This window comes from Bos taurus, chromosome 18 (genome assembly GCF_002263795.3).
Source record: "Bos taurus isolate L1 Dominette 01449 registration number 42190680 breed Hereford chromosome 18, ARS-UCD2.0, whole genome shotgun sequence".
Lineage (NCBI taxonomy): Eukaryota > Metazoa > Chordata > Mammalia > Artiodactyla > Bovidae > Bos > Bos taurus.
In genome coordinates, this window is record NC_037345.1 from 34367263 (window position 1) to 34387548 (window position 20286).

At 45.4% G+C, this 20286-nt stretch overlaps 1 protein-coding gene and 1 non-coding gene across 4 annotated transcripts in view; one reads left to right on the forward strand and one right to left on the reverse strand.

The window, feature by feature from the left end:
• The window catches only part of CMTM4 (CKLF like MARVEL transmembrane domain containing 4), a 79872-nt gene that overhangs the window by 10909 nt on the left and 48677 nt on the right, over positions 1-20286 (reverse strand). For all 3 annotated transcript variants that reach the window (NR_198921.1, XM_005218701.5, NM_001435354.1), the window contains exon 2: positions 6283-6459. Coding sequence is in view for 2 of the 3 variants with exons in the window: in XM_005218701.5 (XP_005218758.1) it covers positions 6283-6459 (177 nt within the window). In the remaining variant the exon portion in view is untranslated. The remainder of the gene's footprint in view (positions 1-6282; positions 6460-20286) is intronic.
• TRNAG-CCC (transfer RNA glycine (anticodon CCC)) lies at positions 18766-18838 on the forward strand. The gene has a single exon. It is a non-coding gene; the product is annotated as a tRNA-Gly (tRNA).

Here is a 20286-nt window from a genome sequence, read left to right on the forward strand (position 1 = left end):
TTTGAAGAGGTTCATGTGTCTACAGCTATACCACCCTGAACATGCCCAGTCTCCTCTGAAGACGTGCATGTTATTTGTCTATGAATTCCACATTTGGAAATCCTCTTAAATAGCATACTTTTAAAATCATCTTAAATAGCATACTAGTTGCAAAAAGGCCTAAGCATAAGGATGTTCATCATGTTATTTAAAATAGCAAAAAACTGAAGATAAAATACTTAAGAATCAAAGACTTGTTAAGTAAAATGGTATTTCCAATTGGAACAGTATGCAGTCATTAAAACTAATGATACAGTTATATTTAACATGGAAGACACTCAAGATAGTTCAAATGGGAAAGCTTGACTTTAATGGTTCCATTTTTTGGCGTTCACATATCACAACATACATCTACCTGTGAAAGACCAGTCTAGGGAATTCTAGAGTATTACACCCCTGTATTAAGTGGTTACCCCTGCACAGCTGCTATCACATATGATTTTAATAACAGCTTTATTGAGATATAATTCACCACAATTTAATTTTAGAACATTTTTAGCACTTCCAAAACAAACCTCATACTCATTAGCAGTTAATTCTTCATCCCTTCCCTTAATCCTAGACAACTACCAATTAGTTTTCTGTCTTTAAGGATTTGCCTATCCTGGACATTTCATATAAATAAGAAACTTCTTTAAAAGAAAAAAGTCCAGGGACTTCCCTGGTGGTCCAGTGGTTAACAAGCCATCTCCCAATGCAGGGGATTTGGGTTCAATCCTTGGTGTAGGAACTAACATCCCATATGCTGTGGGGCAACTAAGCTCCATGCACCACAACTGCTGAGCCTGTACCACAACTAGAGAAAGTCCTCACACTGCCACGAAGACTCAGTGCAACCAAAAATTAAAAAAAAAAAAAAAAAAATCCAACTTTCAGCTGCTCCTGAAAAGTTGTTCTTGAAAGTCCCGTGAAGTAACACAACTGGCTGGGACTCAGTAGGAGAGCAACCTCTGGGTCTCACGGACCGCCGGCCCCTCTCCTCACTTGCCCATTTCCATCACGTACCCAGCCCCACAGGGCCCTGAGTCCCAGAGAGTGGGCCACCCTACAATGCGCCCCACCCCTCCATACTCTGCCCAGCAAGCGCCTATTCATCCCTTGAGGCTCAACTGGAATCTGGCATTTCCTCTGAACTTCCCCAATTGACCTGCTCCAGGCCCCCTCCCCTGAGGAATCCACTGTGTTCTCCCAGACCTCACACAAAACTGCATCCCACACAGCACATAGAAGAGCAGCTAGCATCTACCCTGTGCTTGCTTTCAGTTCCCAAAGCCTGGCCCCAGACAGGTGTTCACCACCACTGCTTAATAACCATAGGGCTCTGTGACTGGCTGAAGTCAGATCTACACAGGAATGAGAGAGGAGGTTTACAGCCATTCAGCCCATACTGTGCCTTGACGGCCCCAGTACCATGAGATTGACCATAGTGCTGATGACAGAGTGATAGAGACAGAGGAAAGGGACAGGGTAGGTCATTAAACAGCTGATCCCACTAAGGGATTGTAAGTAAAAAAAAATATGGGAGACCCCTGTAAGTTATGGAAAGGTGACATTTCAAAGTAAAGACCCTCATTGTACTGAGACCTGAAATAACATTTCCACAGTGCCATGACCATCTTGGCTTAATTAGGTAGGGACAAAAAAACTCCCTCACTCAACCTGGAGGAGGAGCTGATGATGGAGGCATGACATCTACTAAAAAAAAAAAAAAAATGAGGAAAAAGAAGTGGTCTTTTTCCCCTCTCCTTTTTCTTTGATTATAAAACTGTAGCCCTCTCACTCAGCTGCTTATAAGCCTCACAAGCATCCTGTTCTAATAAATCACTTCTTATCTATCACTTTGGACATAAAGGACGGGAACTCCTCTGTGGAATGGTTTAGTCACTAAGTTGTGTCCAACTCCTGCGATCCCATGGACTGTAGCCCACCAGTCTCCTCTGTCCATGGGATTCTCCAGCCAATAATACTGGAGTGGGTTGCCATTTCCTTCTCCAGGGGATCTTCTCAACCCAGGGATCGAACCCACGTCTCCTGCACTGCAGGCAGATTCTTTACCTTCTGAGCTACCAGTGAACCCCCTTTGGAGCCCCATGAATTATGGTTTCAGGGGCAGCTACCATCTATAGAGAGCCTACTGTGCCAACCATACAACTCCCAGTGTCTCACTGAGTCCTAACCTAATTAGGATCCAAGACACCTCTAATAAAGGGCCTTGAGGAAGTTGAGTTCTAGAAAAGATGAGTTTGCCATAATGAAAAATATATATTTGGTCTTTGTCCCAGATTCCTCAACATTTCCTGAGTGCCCTCAGTTGCCCTTTAACCTGTGCGGTCTGCATGAACTCCAGGAGTTAGTGTCAGAACTAAACTGAATTGCTGAATACCCAAGAGAACCCCCATGGACAGAGGAGCCTGGTGGGCTACTGTCCATGGGGTCGAAAGAGTCAGACACAACTGAGCGACTAAGCACAGCACAGTTGGTCTTACAGAATCACTCAGTGTGGAAAAACTACACAGATTTGGTGTAGGGGGGAAAAAAAACAACTATATATTTGGTGTCAAAAGTGGTGTCCGAAAACACCACACAATGAGTCACAGCAAAGCCTCAGGACTCTGCAGGTGGCTCCTCTGGGTGACTCCAGACTGCTCTCAACTCACCACAGCACCCAGCCTGGGTTCTCAGGTCAGGAAACACCTGTCCTGACCTGAGGACAGCAGAGGCCACAAAGGCCATCGAAGAAGGAACACAAAGAGGAAGAAGAAAAAGAGACCGTGGTATCATCAGAGGCAAGAGGAGAGAGTAGGCCACGAGAGAGACTGAGGGCGTACTCCAGGGCTGAAACCATTGCTGGGGGCGGCGGGACTGGGAAGTAAGCAGAGGATCCAGGAGCACAGTGATCCCCCAGTGATCCCGACCAGAGGATTTTCAAGGACGGAGCGTCGGGGGAGTGGATGGTGGAGGGAAAAAGTAGTCCCCATGTTTGGAAGAGACACGTGGGAGGCTTGTAGGGTGTTGACACTGTCCGAACTCTTGACCCAGGGGTCTGGCTATGTAGTCTTTATCATTCTTCACTAAACTGTACTTTGACTTCTACAGATTTCTCTGAATATGCTGTATTTGACAATAAAAGCTGAGAAAAGAGAGATCAGGAAGTAGGAAAGTAGAGCAGACATGTGCAGACCTCCCTCCTCTACAAAGTTTGACTGAGCTTCCAGGGCTGGAGGGCTCTGACTGCCAGCTAAGGGGCGTGGGAGACCCTGGTGGTCAGTGGTAGGAAAAGGATGAAAGGATGGAGGGACAGGGTGGGAGAGGAGGCCAGGGGCACCACCTAGTCATCTGCCCTAGCCAACACCATCCTAAAGAAAAGAGGGATGTTAACTTTCCAGCAAAAAAGATACATTTTGATACAACCCCAAACACGTGGTCACCAACCAGTGGAAAGACTCACCATTAAAATAGAAAAACTAAGTATTTAAGAAAGCTTGCCAAATAGGTATTTCTGGAGATAAAGGCCTGAACGAATTAATTAGAACCTGAAGTCTTTTTTGTTGTTATGGTGATCTGGGGTCAGGGGTCCTTTTAAAATTAACTGTTTATTTTTTTATTTATTATTTTGGCCACACCACACAGCTTATGGGATCTTAGTTCCTCAACCAGGGATTGAATCCGGGCCCACAGCAGTGAAAGTGCAGAGTCCTACCCAGTGGACTGCCAAGGAATTCCTGGCGATTCTTTCTTAAAAAAAAAAAAAAATGGAAGTATGATTGATTTACAATATTAGTTTCAGGTGTACAGCAGAGTGATTCAGTATTTTTGCAGATTCTACTCCCTTAGAAGTTACTGTCGGAGAAGGCAATGGCACCCCACTCCACTACTCTTGCCTGGAAAATCCCATGGACAGAGGAGCCTGGTAGGCTGCAGTCCATGGGGTCGCTAAGAGTCGGACACGACTGAGTGACTTCACTTGCACTTTTCACTTTCATGCATTGGAGAAGGAAATGGCAACCCACTCCAGTGTTCTTGCCTGGAGAATCCCAGGGACGGGGGAGCCTGGTGGGCTGCCGTCTATGGGGTCGCACAGAGTTAGACACAACTGAAGCGACTTAGCAGTAGCAGCAGCAGAAGTTATTGTAGGAAAATGGCTATAACTGCCTATATTATACAATACAGTGAGGTATGAAGTCTTCTAACAAATTTATGGCTGTCAAATAAGTAGGTAAGACAGAATTCAGGGTGTGAAGTCAAAGCTGGTGAAGTCTACAGGGGAATGACGTGGCTGACAGACACCAATGGCCTCTGACTCACAGTAAAGTTACTATTTCTCATACTGGCAGCAGCGCCCACGGGTTTGGAGCCTTTGTACACACTTGTCTCATTTCATTCTTAAAACAACCCTGCAAGAAAAACGCTATCATCTCCACTTGGGGGCTCTAAGTGACTTGCCCAGAGTCATATACAGCTCTTAAGAGCCACCTTGGACTTGAATACAGACAGGGTGGCCTGACTCAAAGCCCCTGGGTCTTAACCATCTTAGTAGCTGCTTCTTTGTCAAACAGGATCTCTGGCGTGGTTTTATTCACAGCCCAGCCCAGCGCCTCCCTCAAAGGTATTTATTTTGGCCTTAGACACTCTAGCGGAGTGTCTAAGAAGGCAATGGCAACCTACTCCAGTACTCTTGCCTGGAAAATGCCATGGGCAGAGGAACCTGGTAGGCTGCAGTCCATGGGGTCGCTAAGAGTCGGACACGACTGAGTGACTTCACTTTCACTTTTCACTTGCACGCATTGGAGAAGGAAATGGCAACCCACTCCAGTGTTCCTTGCCTGGAGAATCCCAGGGACGGGGGAGCCTGGTGGGCTGCTGTCTATGGGGTAGCACAGAGTCAGACATGACTGAAGCGACTTAGCAGCAGCAGCAGCAGTAGACACTCTAGGGGTCTGGGTTTCCAATGTACCTTGCCCCATGACGATGACCTTGCCCCCACGGAGCCTGCATGCTGTTTGGGGGAGGTCTGCGAGGTACTCTTGCACTGCCTGTTCATTACAGTCAATTTAGATCACAACACTGGAAGCATTTTCTTTAACATAGACTTTATCTTAAAAAGAGCTGAGACACTAAAACCTGTCACCACAAACTGTGATGAAATGCCTCCAGTAAATCTTGAGGTTTTAGAGCTTATTTCTTCCTTTTCAATGTCAGGATGAAACCAACTTTTCAATGGACAACTTTTCTAGCCCAGTTCTCCTTTTATTTTTCTTCCTAAAAGGGTCTGAACGACGCAGACGGCACTCTGTCAGGAAGAAGGTCACCTCTTGGCTCCCCACTGGAACACCATGGGAGTGGCCCGACCAGGCAAGGTGGCCAGCCAGGCTGCCGCCTCCTGGTTCCAGCGCTCCAGGCCACGCTCTCCAGTGCTGCGCGCACCAGCGCTGGCCAGCAGCAGAGGAGCCCATGTGAGCGCAAGCGGGCTCAGAGCCCCTCCCCCGAAACCCAAGGCCCTGATAGGGCCTGCCCGTGTCTCCCGAACTGGCTCTCTTTGAGTTCCTGCACGTGCTTATTTGCAAAGAAATATCAAGAAAACAAAGTGTTGTTAAGTTCACTCTTCCGCTTGGCAAAGCAGGGACAAGTAACACAAGTCCAGGAAAGGGGGCCTGGGAGTGACCAGCCTTGAGCTTCCCGTGCGGATCAGAGAGTAAGGCTGTCAGAGTTAAGAGCCCCAAACCATGGAAAGCAAAGGACACATTTCCTTAAGACTCGCTGATCAACCCAGCAAACCCTCTGGGACCGCCCAGCTGCTTTGAATTTAATAGTAATAATATTCCTAGGTTTCACAAGTTAATGGCAATTTCATTCATATTTTCAGCTCTTCCTGAATCAGTACTTTTGCAAATGGCTTTCAGGTCCAGTGTGAAAATATGCAAATGTATTCATTCCATGCTCTCTTTCCCATTTTCTATAAGTATTAACATTACCAATCATCTCAAAGGATCCCCAAATTGAAATGACATCTTTAAAGAAGTCAGAATAATCATTATGTTTCTGTCATTAGTGAAGGTCCCATTAATTCTGCAGTCATGTTATTCAACCCAGGATGGAAATTTAAAATTTCACAGTTGCGTTACAAGGGAATACTTATGTATCAAAATGAACCAGAACCAAACATGCCATGGAATGATTCTGATTTTCCTGGGTGCCGTGGAGCACTCGATCCTTTCCTAGTCAGAGAACGTGACTTTTACTCACCGTCAGGTTCCAGTTGATCTGGGGAATTCTCATGTGAAGGTTGAGACTGAACAGAATCAGCAAGACTCCGGTCACCACAAACGCACTGCAGCTCACAAACTCAAAAAAGTAGAGGCCTTCACACGGGGAGCATTCCATGATGGTCTCTATGCAGATGAATGCGATCAGGGCCAAGATCTGGGAAGAAAATTGCAAACACACATGTACGTGTATGGTTAGCACACATCTGTGGACACACGTGCCTGCCGCCTTCTAATAAAACTCACCCGCCACCACCACACAACAACCACGGGGCTTTCCCCTGGGGATGGCAGTATCACGGAGAGGAATGTGACCTGATCCAGTTCGTAAGTAAGAATAGGTACAGGGGCCTTGATGAAAGGATCAAATTCCACATGTGAACAACCACGGCCCCACAGGAGGCCAACACCAGGCTGGTGCGTGCAGCCCCCCGTGAGGAAGCAGAAAGGGGCAGGCTCACAGTGTTTTTAGTCCTGCCTCTGCCACCAGTAAGTGGACACCACCTATGCGCATTTCTCACTTACAGTCTCTATCAGGGTGATGTCAAACATTAACAGGGCAGGATGCTGGTGGTGTCCGTGTTAAGATATTTGCAACTACCCTTCTGGTTCAGCTGATGTCACACAGGCTGACTGAGACTTGTGTGAGGTCTGCCTATGAGGCTGACTGAGACAGCTTTAGAAGGACTTGTATAACCCCTCCATGTAGAAGTCCTACCCAAAAATAAGGCCCACCTAATTAAATCATTAGGTATGAAAGGAGAATTCGGCGGCAGAGGATGAGATGGTTGTATAGCATCACCAACTCAATGGACATGAGTTTGAGCAAACTCTGGGAGATAGTGAGGGACAGGGAGGACTGGAATGCTGTAGTCCACGGGGTCACAAAAAGTTGGACATGACCTGGCGCCCGAACAACAACTACAATTAATTTATGGGCCATGCTTTATAAAATGTTTATCATTGGAGGGACTTCCCTGGTGGTCCAGCGGTTAAGAATCCACCTTGCAATGCTGGGGACGAGGGTTCAATCCTTGGTTGGGGAACTAAGATGCCATTTGCTGCAGAGCAATTAAGCCTGAGCAGCACAACTAGAGAGTCGAGGTGCCTGAATGAGAATCCACATGATGCAACTAAGACCGTCTGTGCCACAACTAAGACTCACACCATTAAATGAATGAATGATTCTACCTTGCAATGTGGGGGATGCAAGCTCATCCCCTGGTCGGGGAACTAAGATCCCACGTACCTTGCAGCAACTAAGCCCGAGCGCCACAACTTGAGAGCCCAAATGCTGCAACGAAAGATCTTGTATGTTGCCACAAAGATCCTGCATGCCCCAGCTAAGACCTGATGCAGCCAAATAAATAATTTTTTTTTTAAGTTTATCATTGGATTTGATCATGAAGAGACAGCCTGGGAAGCTTATAAAAACATTTAAAATCTACCAACGTTAGAAACACTTTCTTTCTGAAGGACCAAAGTAACACTAGCAATATGTCCTAAGAGATCAGAGATCGTGAAGGCAAATAGGTGTCAATGAAAATCACAGGTCAACTTTTAAAGCAAGATTTTGGGAACAGGAGGGGGCCCAGAGACTGAGTTTAATGGCCCTGTGATCAAGGAAAAGTCAGGTGGTCTTACACCTAAAACCAGACCAGTCTTGGGCTCCTGGCCTGTACCCTACTTCTGTAACCCAGCTCCTCACCACCTAGCACCTGTCAAACCTATGCCAGAGCTTCCAGGCTGACATCCACCTCCGAGGTAGAGGAAGAATGGGCCAGCAGCTCTGTGGTCCCAGGTCTGTCCTCAAGACGAGCAACATCAGCATCACCAGGGAGCTTGTTATAGATGAAAATGCAGAATCTCTGCCTCCCCTCCTTGACCCCCGGAGTCAGAATCTGCTTTTTGACAAGATCCCCAGATGACTGAAGTGTGGGGAGAACACAAGGCCCAGGCTACTCTGGGGGCCTTCTTTTCCTCCAGGGGTCCCACTCATGCTTTGATCAGCTTACCTCCTCCCCCTGCCCTCCCTGATGTCACTTCTTCTCCCCGCCAGACATGACTGATCCCACCCTCCCCAGGAAAGCTTGGTCTGCGGTTGCATCCCATCTTTTATACCTGCCACTACGCATCTCTCTGCCTCCTGAGCTCTCGGATGGCAGGGGCCAGTCCGCCTCCCTTCACTCCCAAGGCACCAAGCACACGAATCTGCACAAAGCAGGTAAATGGGGGCTCAGGGAGCCTCTACAAACCCACCCCAACAATTCCTGACAGACTCATCAGTCTCCACAAGAAAGGAAGGGAGACTCTCTTTTTTTCCATGCCTTTTTAAAAATACGTAGCCTTTCCATATTTCCACGTCAGTTCAGTTCATTTCAGTTCAAGTCACTCAGTCGTGTCCGACTCCTTGCGACCCCATGAATTGCAGCACACCAGGCCTCCGTACTCCCGGTGTTCACCCAAACTCATGTCCATCAAGTTGGTGATGCCATCCAGCCATCTTATCCTCTGTCGTCCCCTTCTCCTCCTGCCCCTAATCCCTTCCAGCATCAGAGTCTTTTCCAATGAGTCAAATCTTCGCATGAGGTGGCCAAAGTATTGGAGTTTCAGCTTTAGATTCAGTCCTTCCAAAGAACACCCAGGACTGATCTCCTTTAGGATGGACTGGTTGGATCTCCTTGCAGTCCAAGGGACTCTCAAGAGTCTTCTCCAACACCACAGTTCAAAAGCATCAATTCTTTGGCACTCAGCTTTCTTCATAGTCAACACATTACAATTACGGGCCTTTTAAGCACACACTTTCTGCTTCTCCTAATGGCTCTCCTAACTCTCTACAGAACCAGACACTTTAATTCTCCATCTGAATTACATGCCTGACTTGCAATCAATTCACAAAGAAATAGTTTATATAAGGGAAACTCCAGAAAAAAAATTTTTTTTTAACCCCTGTAATTGGATCTAGTAATCTTAGGCAAGAAATAATACACTCTACTGATGAGTTACAAATGTTTCTGGTATGCTAACTTCAACCATATTTGTGTGGGAAGGTAACACCTACATTCTTACATATTAAAATAAAAATGGTTTCAAGAATATGCAAATCAGATAGGCCATTCAACACAGGAGTGCACAGAACAGACAAAATTCCCTGTTCTTTAGCTCATATGCTAATGAAGAGTTTTAATTAAATTTTAAAATGTAGCATATTAGACAGTGATAAGTACAAAGGAGAAAAATCAAAGCAGGGAAGGAAGATGAAATGTAACTAGGACAAGGATGTTGGAAATTTTAGGCAGAGTGACCATGGAAGGCCTCTATGAGAAGGTTCTAGATTTACTACAAAGTTCACTTTAGTTTATTATAAAGTTATTAAAGGATACAATTGAAGAGTCAGATAAAGAGATACACAAGGCAAAGTCCAGAAGGGTCTCAATTACAGGAACCTCTGTCTCCCTGGAATTTGAAGTGCACCCACCCCCAGCACTTGGATGTGCTTTGGCTCACCAACGTGGAAGATCAATCCTGTTCAAGAGTTTTTATAGAGTTTAATCTGGAGTTCCCTTCCCTTTCCAGAAGTCGGCAGGTAAGGTTAAAAGTTCCAACTCTCTTATCCCTTGGCAATCAGCCCCCATCCTTAGGAGCTTTCCAAAAATCATCTCATTTAACACAAACCCAGGTGTGGCTGAGATTTGTTGTAAATATAAAAAATATAGATACCAAACACCTCTTATCACTTAGGAAATACCATGAGTTTTAAGCTCTGTGCCAGAAATGGAATGAAGACCAAATACATATTTCATTATTCCAAATCACAGTATCACAAGAGTTAGACATAAATACACACATATACACAACTATAGACATACATTAATACCCACTGATAGGTGTTTAGGTGGTTTGTAATACTCTAACATAAACTGTACACTGTTTTAAAAAATTTGGCTGTGTTGGGTCTCAGTTGCGACTTGTCAATCTTTTCTTGCGGTGCTGGGGCTTAGTTGCTCCTTGGCATGTTGGGGCTTCTCTGGTGGCTCAGATGGTAAAGACTCCGCCTGCAATGCAGAAGACTGGGGTTTGATCCCTGAGTTGGGAAGATGCCCTGGAAGAGGGCATGGCAACCCATTCGAGTACTCTTGCCTGGAGAATCCCCACGGACAAAGGAGCAGGGCGGGCTACAGTCCACAGGGTCGACAGAGCCGGACTGAAGGGACTAAGCAGTGGCAGTAGCAGGCATGTGGGACCTTATCGTTTATCCATTCTATATATAATAGTTTGTATCTGCTAATCCCACACTCCCAATCCATACCTCTCCCATCCCCTCTCCCCCTTGGCAGCCACAAGCCTATTCTCTATGTCTATAAGTCTGTTCCTGTCTTATACATTGATAAGTTCATTTGTGTTATATTTTTAGATCCCACATGTGTCAAAGAGTGTTCTGCCTATGTTTTCTTCTAGGAGTTTTATTGTCTTACACTCAGGTCTTCAATCCAATTTTAAAATTTTTGTATATGGTGTTAGAGAATGTTCTATTTTCATTCTTTTACACAAAGCTGTCCAGTTTTCCCAGCACCACTTATTGAAGAGACTGTCTTTTCTCTATTGTATATTCTTGCCCCCTTTCTCATAAATGAACTGACCATAAATTTTAGTAAGGAGAATACTTTTTTTTTTGCCTGCCTTTTGGTACAACAAATGTCAAATTTCCTCCAGCACAGTCAAATCTAACAATCATTGTTGAAGTAAAACCTATCTAATAGCCAATAAGAAAACAGAGACTCAGGTAGTCCAGTGATTAGGACTCCACACTTCCACTGCAAGAGGCATGGGTTCGATTCCTGGTTGGGGAACTAAGATCCCATATGCTGTGTGGCATGGCTAAAAAGAAAGAAAACAGGGGCTCAAAGTTATACTGGAAGCCAACAACTGCGAAGCACCTACAGAATCAAAAGTAATTCAACTTATAACAATTCTGCAGTAGACAAAGATACATGTAAAACTGTACAGAGATGTTCAGAAAGATGTAAATAAGGAAGAGCCATTGCAGTTGCTCACCGGGAGACCACAGGTGCACCCTTGAAGAGAGTCCGTTCTGTGTAGCACCTACCAACTGCTCAGGAGTAAATATTTGCATGCTTGAAAGGTACTGATATTAAAAGCTTGTCAGTGCTCTGTAACAACCTGAAGGGATGGGATGGGGACGGGGTTCAGGTTCAGGAGGGAGGGGCACATATATGGCAATGGCCAATTCATGTTGATGTATGGCAAAAAACCATCAATATATTGTAAAGTAATTGGCCTCCAATTAAAATAAATTAAAAAACAAAAAAGGCTGTCAAATTTCCTCAACTATGGCTAATTATGACTGGCAACATCAAAAACCATGGATGGGGGGCAAACAGCTGGCTGATCAAGATGACACAAAACTTTTTAAAAATTCATAACCCCCTGTTACTACTGGTGGGAGTGAAAACCATCAGGACCCTTCTGGAGCACTGCGCTAACAACAGTATGGTTCATAGTACAGCCCGTTCTCTGACTTCCGGGCTCACGGAAGGGTTGGAGACTGGGGCTGAGTCTCCCAGGGCGAATTTATCTTCAGGATGATGAACCTTGCGCCTCAACTTCCTATCCATTACAATGCCTTTTGCCAGTGGTGATGGAGTAACAGTGGGCATTCTGGGGAGTCGGTTAATTGGAAGCTGAGTGAAAGAGACTGAATTTGCGTCTAGCGGTTGCTTCCACGTACAGCCACTGTAGTCTTCCCTCTGTAGGAATGGCTTCCAGATATGCGCTGATCTGACATCATGATGAAGAAACAGGCCTTAAAATTCACAAGATCAACTTCTAGTTTGGCCCTTCCATGCCAAACTAGAAGTGTCTGAGTGGTGAAGGAAGAAAGGGTTTGAATCATAAGGGGCCAGAAGCTAGAATTTTTTAGCAGGAGAATTCTTCAGATCATCAAATGCGTGAAACAGTTGTCAGTGGACAATTCTCTTTTCATTGGTGCCTAAATGGAAGTTATTTCCCAACAGGGATATACCCCATAATACACAGCATCCAATTATAAACACACTGTACCTTTCCTCCCATTTTGGTGGGAATCACATGAAATAGAACTTATGAGAATTCCAGGATTCATAGGGCAGAAACCTGCAGCAGTACTATAAAGGGAAAATAGCTATGTGTGGGAGATTAATATAATTTATGTAGCCAGTGTATCAGATCACATCATAAAGTATCTGACAAATCTTGAATTGACAAAGTCTGACTGCTGCTGCTGCTAAGTCATTTCAGTGGTGTCCGACTGTGTGACCCCATAGACGGCAGCCCACCAGGCTCCTCCGTCCCTGAGATTCTCCAGGCAAGAACACTGGAGTGGGTTGCCATTTCCTTCTCCAATGCATGAAAGTGAAAAGTGAAAGGGAAGTCGCTCAGTCGCATCTGACTCTTCCAGACCCCATGGACTGCAGCCCACCAGGCTCCTCCGTCAATGGGATTTTCCAGGCAAGAGTACTGGAGTGGGGTGCCATCGCCTTCTCCAACAAAGTCTGACAGTCCCAAATAAAATGGCACACAAAGTTGCCTCCAACGCACAGCAACAGCCTGAAGAGACAAATGTTCCGATGACAGCCTCCTACACACACCCATCAATAAGTTGATGTATGCAGGATAAGAGCATATTGATTGTGTAATGACATCACCCGACACAAGGGAGTGGGCAAACTAAAACCTGAACTGGCCGGTGTGTGCTATGTCCCTCAGTCGTATCCAACTCTTTGCCACCCCATGGGCTATAACATGCCAGGCTCTCTGTCCATGGGATCCTCCAGGCAAGAATACTGAAGTGGGTTCTCCAGGGGATCTTCCCAACCCAGGGATCGAACCCGTGTCTCTTGCATCTCCTGCATTGGCAGGTGAATTCTTTACCACTAGTGCCACCTGGGAAGCCCCAGGTTGCTCTGATGTCCTCCTAAACTTCAGGTCAATTTTTGTGAACTTTTTCAAAATTAACTGATCATACTAACATTTAAATACCATCTATCTTAGTGGCTGCTGAGTCACTTCAGTCGTGTCCGACTCTGTGTGACCCCATAGACGGCAGCCCACCAGGCTCCCCCGTCCCTGGGATTCTCCCGGCAAGAACACTGGAGTGGGTTGCCATCTCCTTCTCCAATGCATGAAAGTGAAAAGTGCAAGTGAAGTCGCTCAGTTGTGCCCGAATCTTAGCGACCCCATGGACTGCAGCCTACCAGGCTCCTCCATCCATGGGATTTCCCAGGCAAGAGTACTGGAGTGGGGTGCCATTGCCTTCTCCATATCTTAGTGGAGGCCAAAATAAAAACAGAAGGAAAATACTTCTAAAACTTGTAAATTTGTGTGCTTCTCATTCTTAAATACTATTGTATCTAGTTTTATATTGTTAATTCTAAATCTTTTTCCTTAAGAGTGGGTCTCCAAAATCATGAGTCTCAAGCCTCTCAAAACCTGGCTCTGCTTCGAGTTTGGGCAAAGAAAGGTGGGTGGACGAGATACTTGTCTCTGGCTCCTTCAGGAACTGAGAGCAACTTCATGGTGCTCCTCCTCCAGCTGGCCAGCAGTGTTTCTGGTGGGGGTGGGCTCTGAGTGAGGCTGATGGGCAGCCAGCTTCCCACTGACCTGAGATGAGCGCATGACGCGGGGGAGAAGGAAACCTCCCTTGTCCTAAGCCATGGAGATTTTAGGTTTGTTTGTTACTATGGCATATTCGAGCTCATAATGACTAAAAAGGGCACCTTGGCATAGAGTTAAATCTGCACAACAGGTCTTGGGTATTTACTACAATGAAAATTTTTGCAGGATAGATATATTACTACACCACTCACTCTTGAAGATACCAGATTCAAATGGTTTTACAGATTTTTTTTTTTTTTTTTTTGGCTGTACAGCTTTAGGATCTTAGTTCCCTGACCAGGGATAGCACCCAGGCCCCTGAACTGGAAGCTCAGAGTCCTAATCCCTGAACCTCCAAGGAATTCCCTACAAATTAATTCATAACAGACTGTTAAGGTAAAGATAGACTATATTACTTAAATTTTTTCAAAACAAAGAAAAGTATAAAACATTTGGAATTTCAGAGATCCATCTATGTGGCAGGATTGTGGATTTTTTTTTAAATTTAGGCTTCTGTTACTTTCCAAAATTTCTACAATGAGTATGTGTGGTTTTATTTTAAAAATCAAATAATTTTATGTGTAAACACATTGGGGAAACATCCATATTTATTATGAGTTACGTTTTAGTGACTTCTAAGAATGATTTATTTGTTTTGAAACTAGTCATGAATATTTTAAAATTATATTATACACTTGAATGGAAAATGAAAGTCATCCTCCAAAATCCACATCAGTCCCATTTCTTTATCAGAAAAGTTCATCATTTCCAAGGCCTAACATATGCTTATGTATATATATGTGTACATGTATGTATATATACATATATATATATATACATCTGAATCTTATACTTTGTTCACCTGAAACCAACATAATATTGCTCATTTCATTAAAAAAAAAAAAAAAAGGAAAAAGGCAGCCTGGGCTACCCAGGTGGCGCTAGTGGTAAAGAACCCGCCTGCCAATGCTGGAGACAAAAGAGATGCAGGTATGATCCCTGGGTCAGGAAGATCCACTGGAGGAGGGCATAGCAACCCACTCCAGTGTTCTTGCCTGGAGAATCTTCATGACAGAGGAGCCTGACGGGCTACCGTCTACAGGGTCGCAAAGAGTCAGACACGACTGAAGCAACTTAGCATGCACACACATACGCTCTCACCAATGGGATGGCAAGGACCCTCCCCCCAGCACCTAAGCGAACAGTACCTGTGCATCTATGAAAGCATCTTAGAAGATTAGACAAAATCCTAACCTTCCATGATCACCAGTTTATCAAAGGATTTCATGGAGCTCATTTAAAAATACACCTATAAGCGAAAGTCACAGCTTTTAAAAACAATTTTCAGGAGTCTTAAAAACCACCAGGTGTAAAAATGACTTTCCATTCGAAGATGTCTAGAACAACGTTAATCTGCGTGGCTCCTATGCAGTCACACGGCTTCTTCACTGACTCTGATAGCTCAGTGGCACCTGGGGGCTTGCCATGCTCAGAGTCTCTGTTCCAACCCAGCCACCACACCCCAAAATACACAGACAGGTAACTAACCAGGTACCAGGGGCTTGGGGAAGGGTTGGGGGTGTGGGTTGAGGTTTGGAAGGCAGAGGATCACCGAGAGTTTGGGGACCAGCAGAAGGCTCTAGAAGGTTTCCTGGAGAGCAGCAGAGTCAGTGAATGCTTGTGTCTGGTGGTGCCTCGCTTCCACACTGGATTCCTTAGCTGGGGGTGAGGTAGAGTGTGGGCACAGAACCTAGCCCCTCACCCAAGTACCTTTGTTTTAGTGGTTCCTAAACTCTTCTGTTCAAAGAACAGAACACCTGTTTTTATTTTTATTTTTTGGCCACGCTGTGTAGTTTGTGGGATCTTCGTTCCAGGGTATCTTAGTTCTTTGACCAGGAATGGAACCCGTGCCCTCAACAGTGGAAATGTGGAGTCCTAACCACACTGCCAGGGAATTCCCCAGAACACCTGTTAATAGTCTCCTGGCCCAACGCTCCAGGAAGCATAGTTTGCAAATCATCAGTCTGGTTTATGCATTGGGAACATATTTCTGTTGTGCTTTTAAAAAAAAAAAATTATTTTAAATTTGAAAACAACTCCTGCAGGCTGACTCTTCCAGTTACAGAGCAGCAGTCCTGAATTCACACAGGGTGCTTGGCTGCGGCCCCCACAGCCACCCAGCCTTGGGTTTTCTCAGCTAAGCTCCATGCTGTTTCCATCATAATGACATCCCTCCTGGTCTTGGGGTCCTCAGAACACATGGGCATGTTAACCTTTCTAAAAAGCCTCACAGTCAAAAACCTGTTTAACTTCATCTGACACGTGGACTGCATGACCTGAACAAAAAATGTTTTTATTTCTCAGGATGCCTATTAACACTACAGAGCAGTGTTTAGAGGGAAATGAATTGGGGAAACACAAAAAGGGAGTGCTGGTCAGTATCCAGCTTTGTCAGGTCACACACAATTTAAATGCACAGAGTACTCTACCTAGAGGGACAGGGTGGTGAGGGTGGTGCGAGGGGGCTTCAGAATGAAGGGGACACATGCATGCCTGTCACTGATTCATGTTGATGTATGGCAAAAATCATCACAATATTGTAAAGTAATTATCCTCCAATTATATTAATTAAATGCACAGAGTAAAACACAGAAGCTCATTTACTCATCAGGGTAGCAACAACCAAGGACCTGTTAACTGATACACACACACACACACACACACACACACACACACACACGAGCAGGGTTCAAAGTACCTTCAGAATCAGACCAAGCTCTAATCAACTCTGGCACGTTCAAAATTAAAATATCTCTCTTCCCACCCGTGGGGCTACCCAGGTGGCTCAGTGGTAAAGAATCAGCCTGCAGTGCAGATGTGGGTTCAATCCCTGGATTGGGAAGATCCCCTGGAGAAGGGAATGGCAACCCACTCCAGTATTCTTGCCTGGAAAATCCCATGGACAGAGAAGCCTGATGGGTTACAGTCCATGGGGTAGCAAAAGTGTCAGACATAACTTCATGACTAAATAACAACAACAACTTCCCACCAGTACTGAAAAAAATATCTGAAAGATGAGCACGTTTGGCATTTAGTCACAGAGATCCAACAGGTAAGTTGTTAAAATGCCACCGCACTTCAAGAAGCAGTTCCATTCTAACCACTCTCAGCGGATGCTCAGATGGGGTCCCTGAGACCAGAACTGCAGAAAGGGCACAGCAGGTCTTTCCCTTCCATCTTTCTGAGTCTGGAGACCAGGGAATTTAAGCTGCTCCATAGCAGGCCAAACGACAGATCACCCTAAAGCATAAGCAAGCTCTCAGGTCAGGAGCCATGCGGCACGGTATGCAAAGGGTCTCAACAAGCTAGCTGTGCAGTAGCAGTGCTTCAGAAAGCAATGGCTTGCATTTAGGCAGCATCAATACTGTAATGAGGATGTTCTCAGGCCTCATGCTGGGCGCGGTCCGTTTGTCATCTCTCTCTCTTTTTTAAATATTTATTTGGCTGTGCCAGGCTTTAGTTTCGGCATACAGGCGGTAGTTGTTCCCTGCCCAGGGACTGAACCTGCACCCCCTGCGTGGGAGTTCAGAGTCTTAGCCACTGGACCACCAGGGAAGCCCCGTTTGTCATCTCTGATACTCATGCCTCCCCATGAAGCCAGCAGTACCCAGAAGCTCTGTCCCAGGGCCCAGAGCTGGTTTCTCCACATACCTCATTCTTCTCCCCCAGAGGCCTAATGGTGGACATATCCAGGGTCCAGAACCTCCCTACACCCTAGGCCACGGGAAAAGGCATCTGTGCATAGTTTCTCTTCAAGGAACACAGTAGGAGACACCAAGAGCCAGAGTCATGAGAGTCTCTGACAAAACACACAGCTCGATTACTCAAACGGGATCTAATGACAGCAACATCTCAATTTTTCTAAGAAAAATAATCCCTGAGTTGCTCCACTCAAGGGAGGTCATCCATCCCATGAGTTAAAAGATAACCCTCCTTCCCCTGAGACAATAGAGCCACAAGCAAACACATTTTGGTTCCGAAAGAAAGGAGCTCATTACAGGTGTAAATTATTTAACCTGCAATCAATGCTTTTTTCCCATGATCTCTGGTTCCATTATTTTTCTCCAGCTAAACAATGTCCAAGCTACAGACCTGAGAGATGCAGAAATTAAAAGGAAACTACCTGCTTGGGAAAGGCAGGGACGCCCCCAGGAGCTAAAGGCACCCAGCCTGACAGGGAACACGAATTGGGCAGTAGTTAAGCAAGGGAGCCAAGGGGGCCAAGGCAAATAAGTTTCTGACTGTTGAGAAGAAAGGGAGAGACGAAGACAAAAGTGGGGAGGCTGCTGAGGGCTCAAGGCAGTCAGAAGAAAAGCAGGGACTGGGAGGCCAGCTCTACCAGGGGCGCTGCAGGCTGTGCTTGCTTCGAACCTCCGAGGGCTTTGTTTTCAGAGGACAGAAGGGTTCAGGCTGCTGCTGCTCCAGAAAGCTGTCTGTTGGTTGGCCTGAGGCTGGCCCATGTCACAAGGCCGACTCCAGCCAGTACTCTGACCTGTTGTTCAAGCTGGGTTCTACTGTGTAAATAAGTTTGCTATTTTGGAATCCTAAACCCATATGTAAGTTAAGAGCCAAACTCAGCAGACTGCATTTCCATTTCTTTTTCTGGCAAGGCTCTTACCTTTACCATAAATTATTATACTTAAAACAGTGTGAGCTCTAGGGCACACATACTAAACCCACACGTTATTTGTTGGCAATGGCTGGCCACAGTTTATCAGTTTCAGACCAATTAAAACAGGCTTCTGGGGCTTCCCTGGTGGTCCAGTGGCTAAGACTCCGTGCTCCCAATGCAGGGGGCCCAGGTTCAATCCCTGGTCAGGGAACTAGATCCTACATGCCACAACTAAGACTCCACATGCCAAAACTAAAGATCTCACATGTTGCAACTAAGACCCAGTACAGCCAAATAAACAGATACATTAAAAAAATAAAAATAAAACAGGCTTCTATGGGGACATTCAGTGACTGAGAGCATGCAAACAATATTATCCGATGAAGTGCAAAAACATTTCCTTGATTTAAAAAAAAAAAAAAGTCTAGAAAACCTTATGTGGTTGATGATATAATTGCACATGATTTCAGAAAACCACAGGACGGTCAGCATCTTTCCTGCCAAAAGAATGCCCACAACATTTTACTGCAAAAGCCACCCTGCCCCCAAAGCTGCGTTTTCAGACCATGTAAATCAGTAATGGAGCGAAAACGATGTGCATGTAGAGAACACAGGAAACAAGCCCTTCAAACCATACACATCTGAAGATGTTTAGATGCTGCTGGCGTCTGGGCTTTCTCTGCCCCCTTCCTTTCTGGTGTCCTAGCTTCATGGGTGAAGCTGAAATCCCGGGAAGCAGTGTCACATCACCAACGTGATTCAAAAAAGCAAAACCTTCCCCCCCACTTTTCCTTCCTCTCCTTGCTTTAATTCCTGGGCACCTCCTACCCCAACATCTCTGACAAACCACCTCAACAGATGTGAAGAACAGGACAGCTTTTCTCAGTGAATGAGAAAGCAGGAGGCCATGAACAATTTTTTGCTAAAGATTAATTGAGGCCAAAACAGAGATGTAAATGGTGTGCCTGAAGAACTATGGACAGAGGTCCATAATATTGTACATGAGATTTTGAACAAAACCATCCCCCCAAAACAGAAAAGCAAGAAGGCAAAGTGGTTATCTGAGGGGGCTTTACAAATAGCTGAAGAAAGAAGGGAAGCAAAAGGCGAGGGAGAAAGGGAAAGGTCCACCCAACTAAGCGCAGTTCCAAAGAACAGCAAGGAGGGACAAGAAGGCCTTCAGTGAGCAATGCATAAAAACAGGAAAACAACCAAAGGGAAAGACCAGAGACGGCTTCAGGAAAACTGGAAATGTCAAGGAAACACTTGACCCAAAGCTGAGCACAATAAAAGACAGAAACGAAAGAGACCAGTAGATGCTGAAGAGATCAAGAAAAGATGGAAAGAATACATGCAAGAACTGTACAAAAAAGATCTTAATGAACCAGATAACCATGATGGTGTGGTCAGTCACCCAGAACCAGACCTTCTGGAGTATGAAGTCAAGTGGGCCTTAGGAAGCACTGCTGCCAATAAAGCCAGTGGATGCAGTGAAATTCCAGTAGAGCTGTTCAAAACCCTAAAAGATGATGCTATCAAAGTGTTGCACTCAATATGTCAGCAAATCTGGAAGACCCAGCAGTGGCCACAGGACTGGAAAAGGTCAACCCGCATCCCAGTTCCCAAGAAGGGTAGTATTGAAGAATGTGCTAACCATTG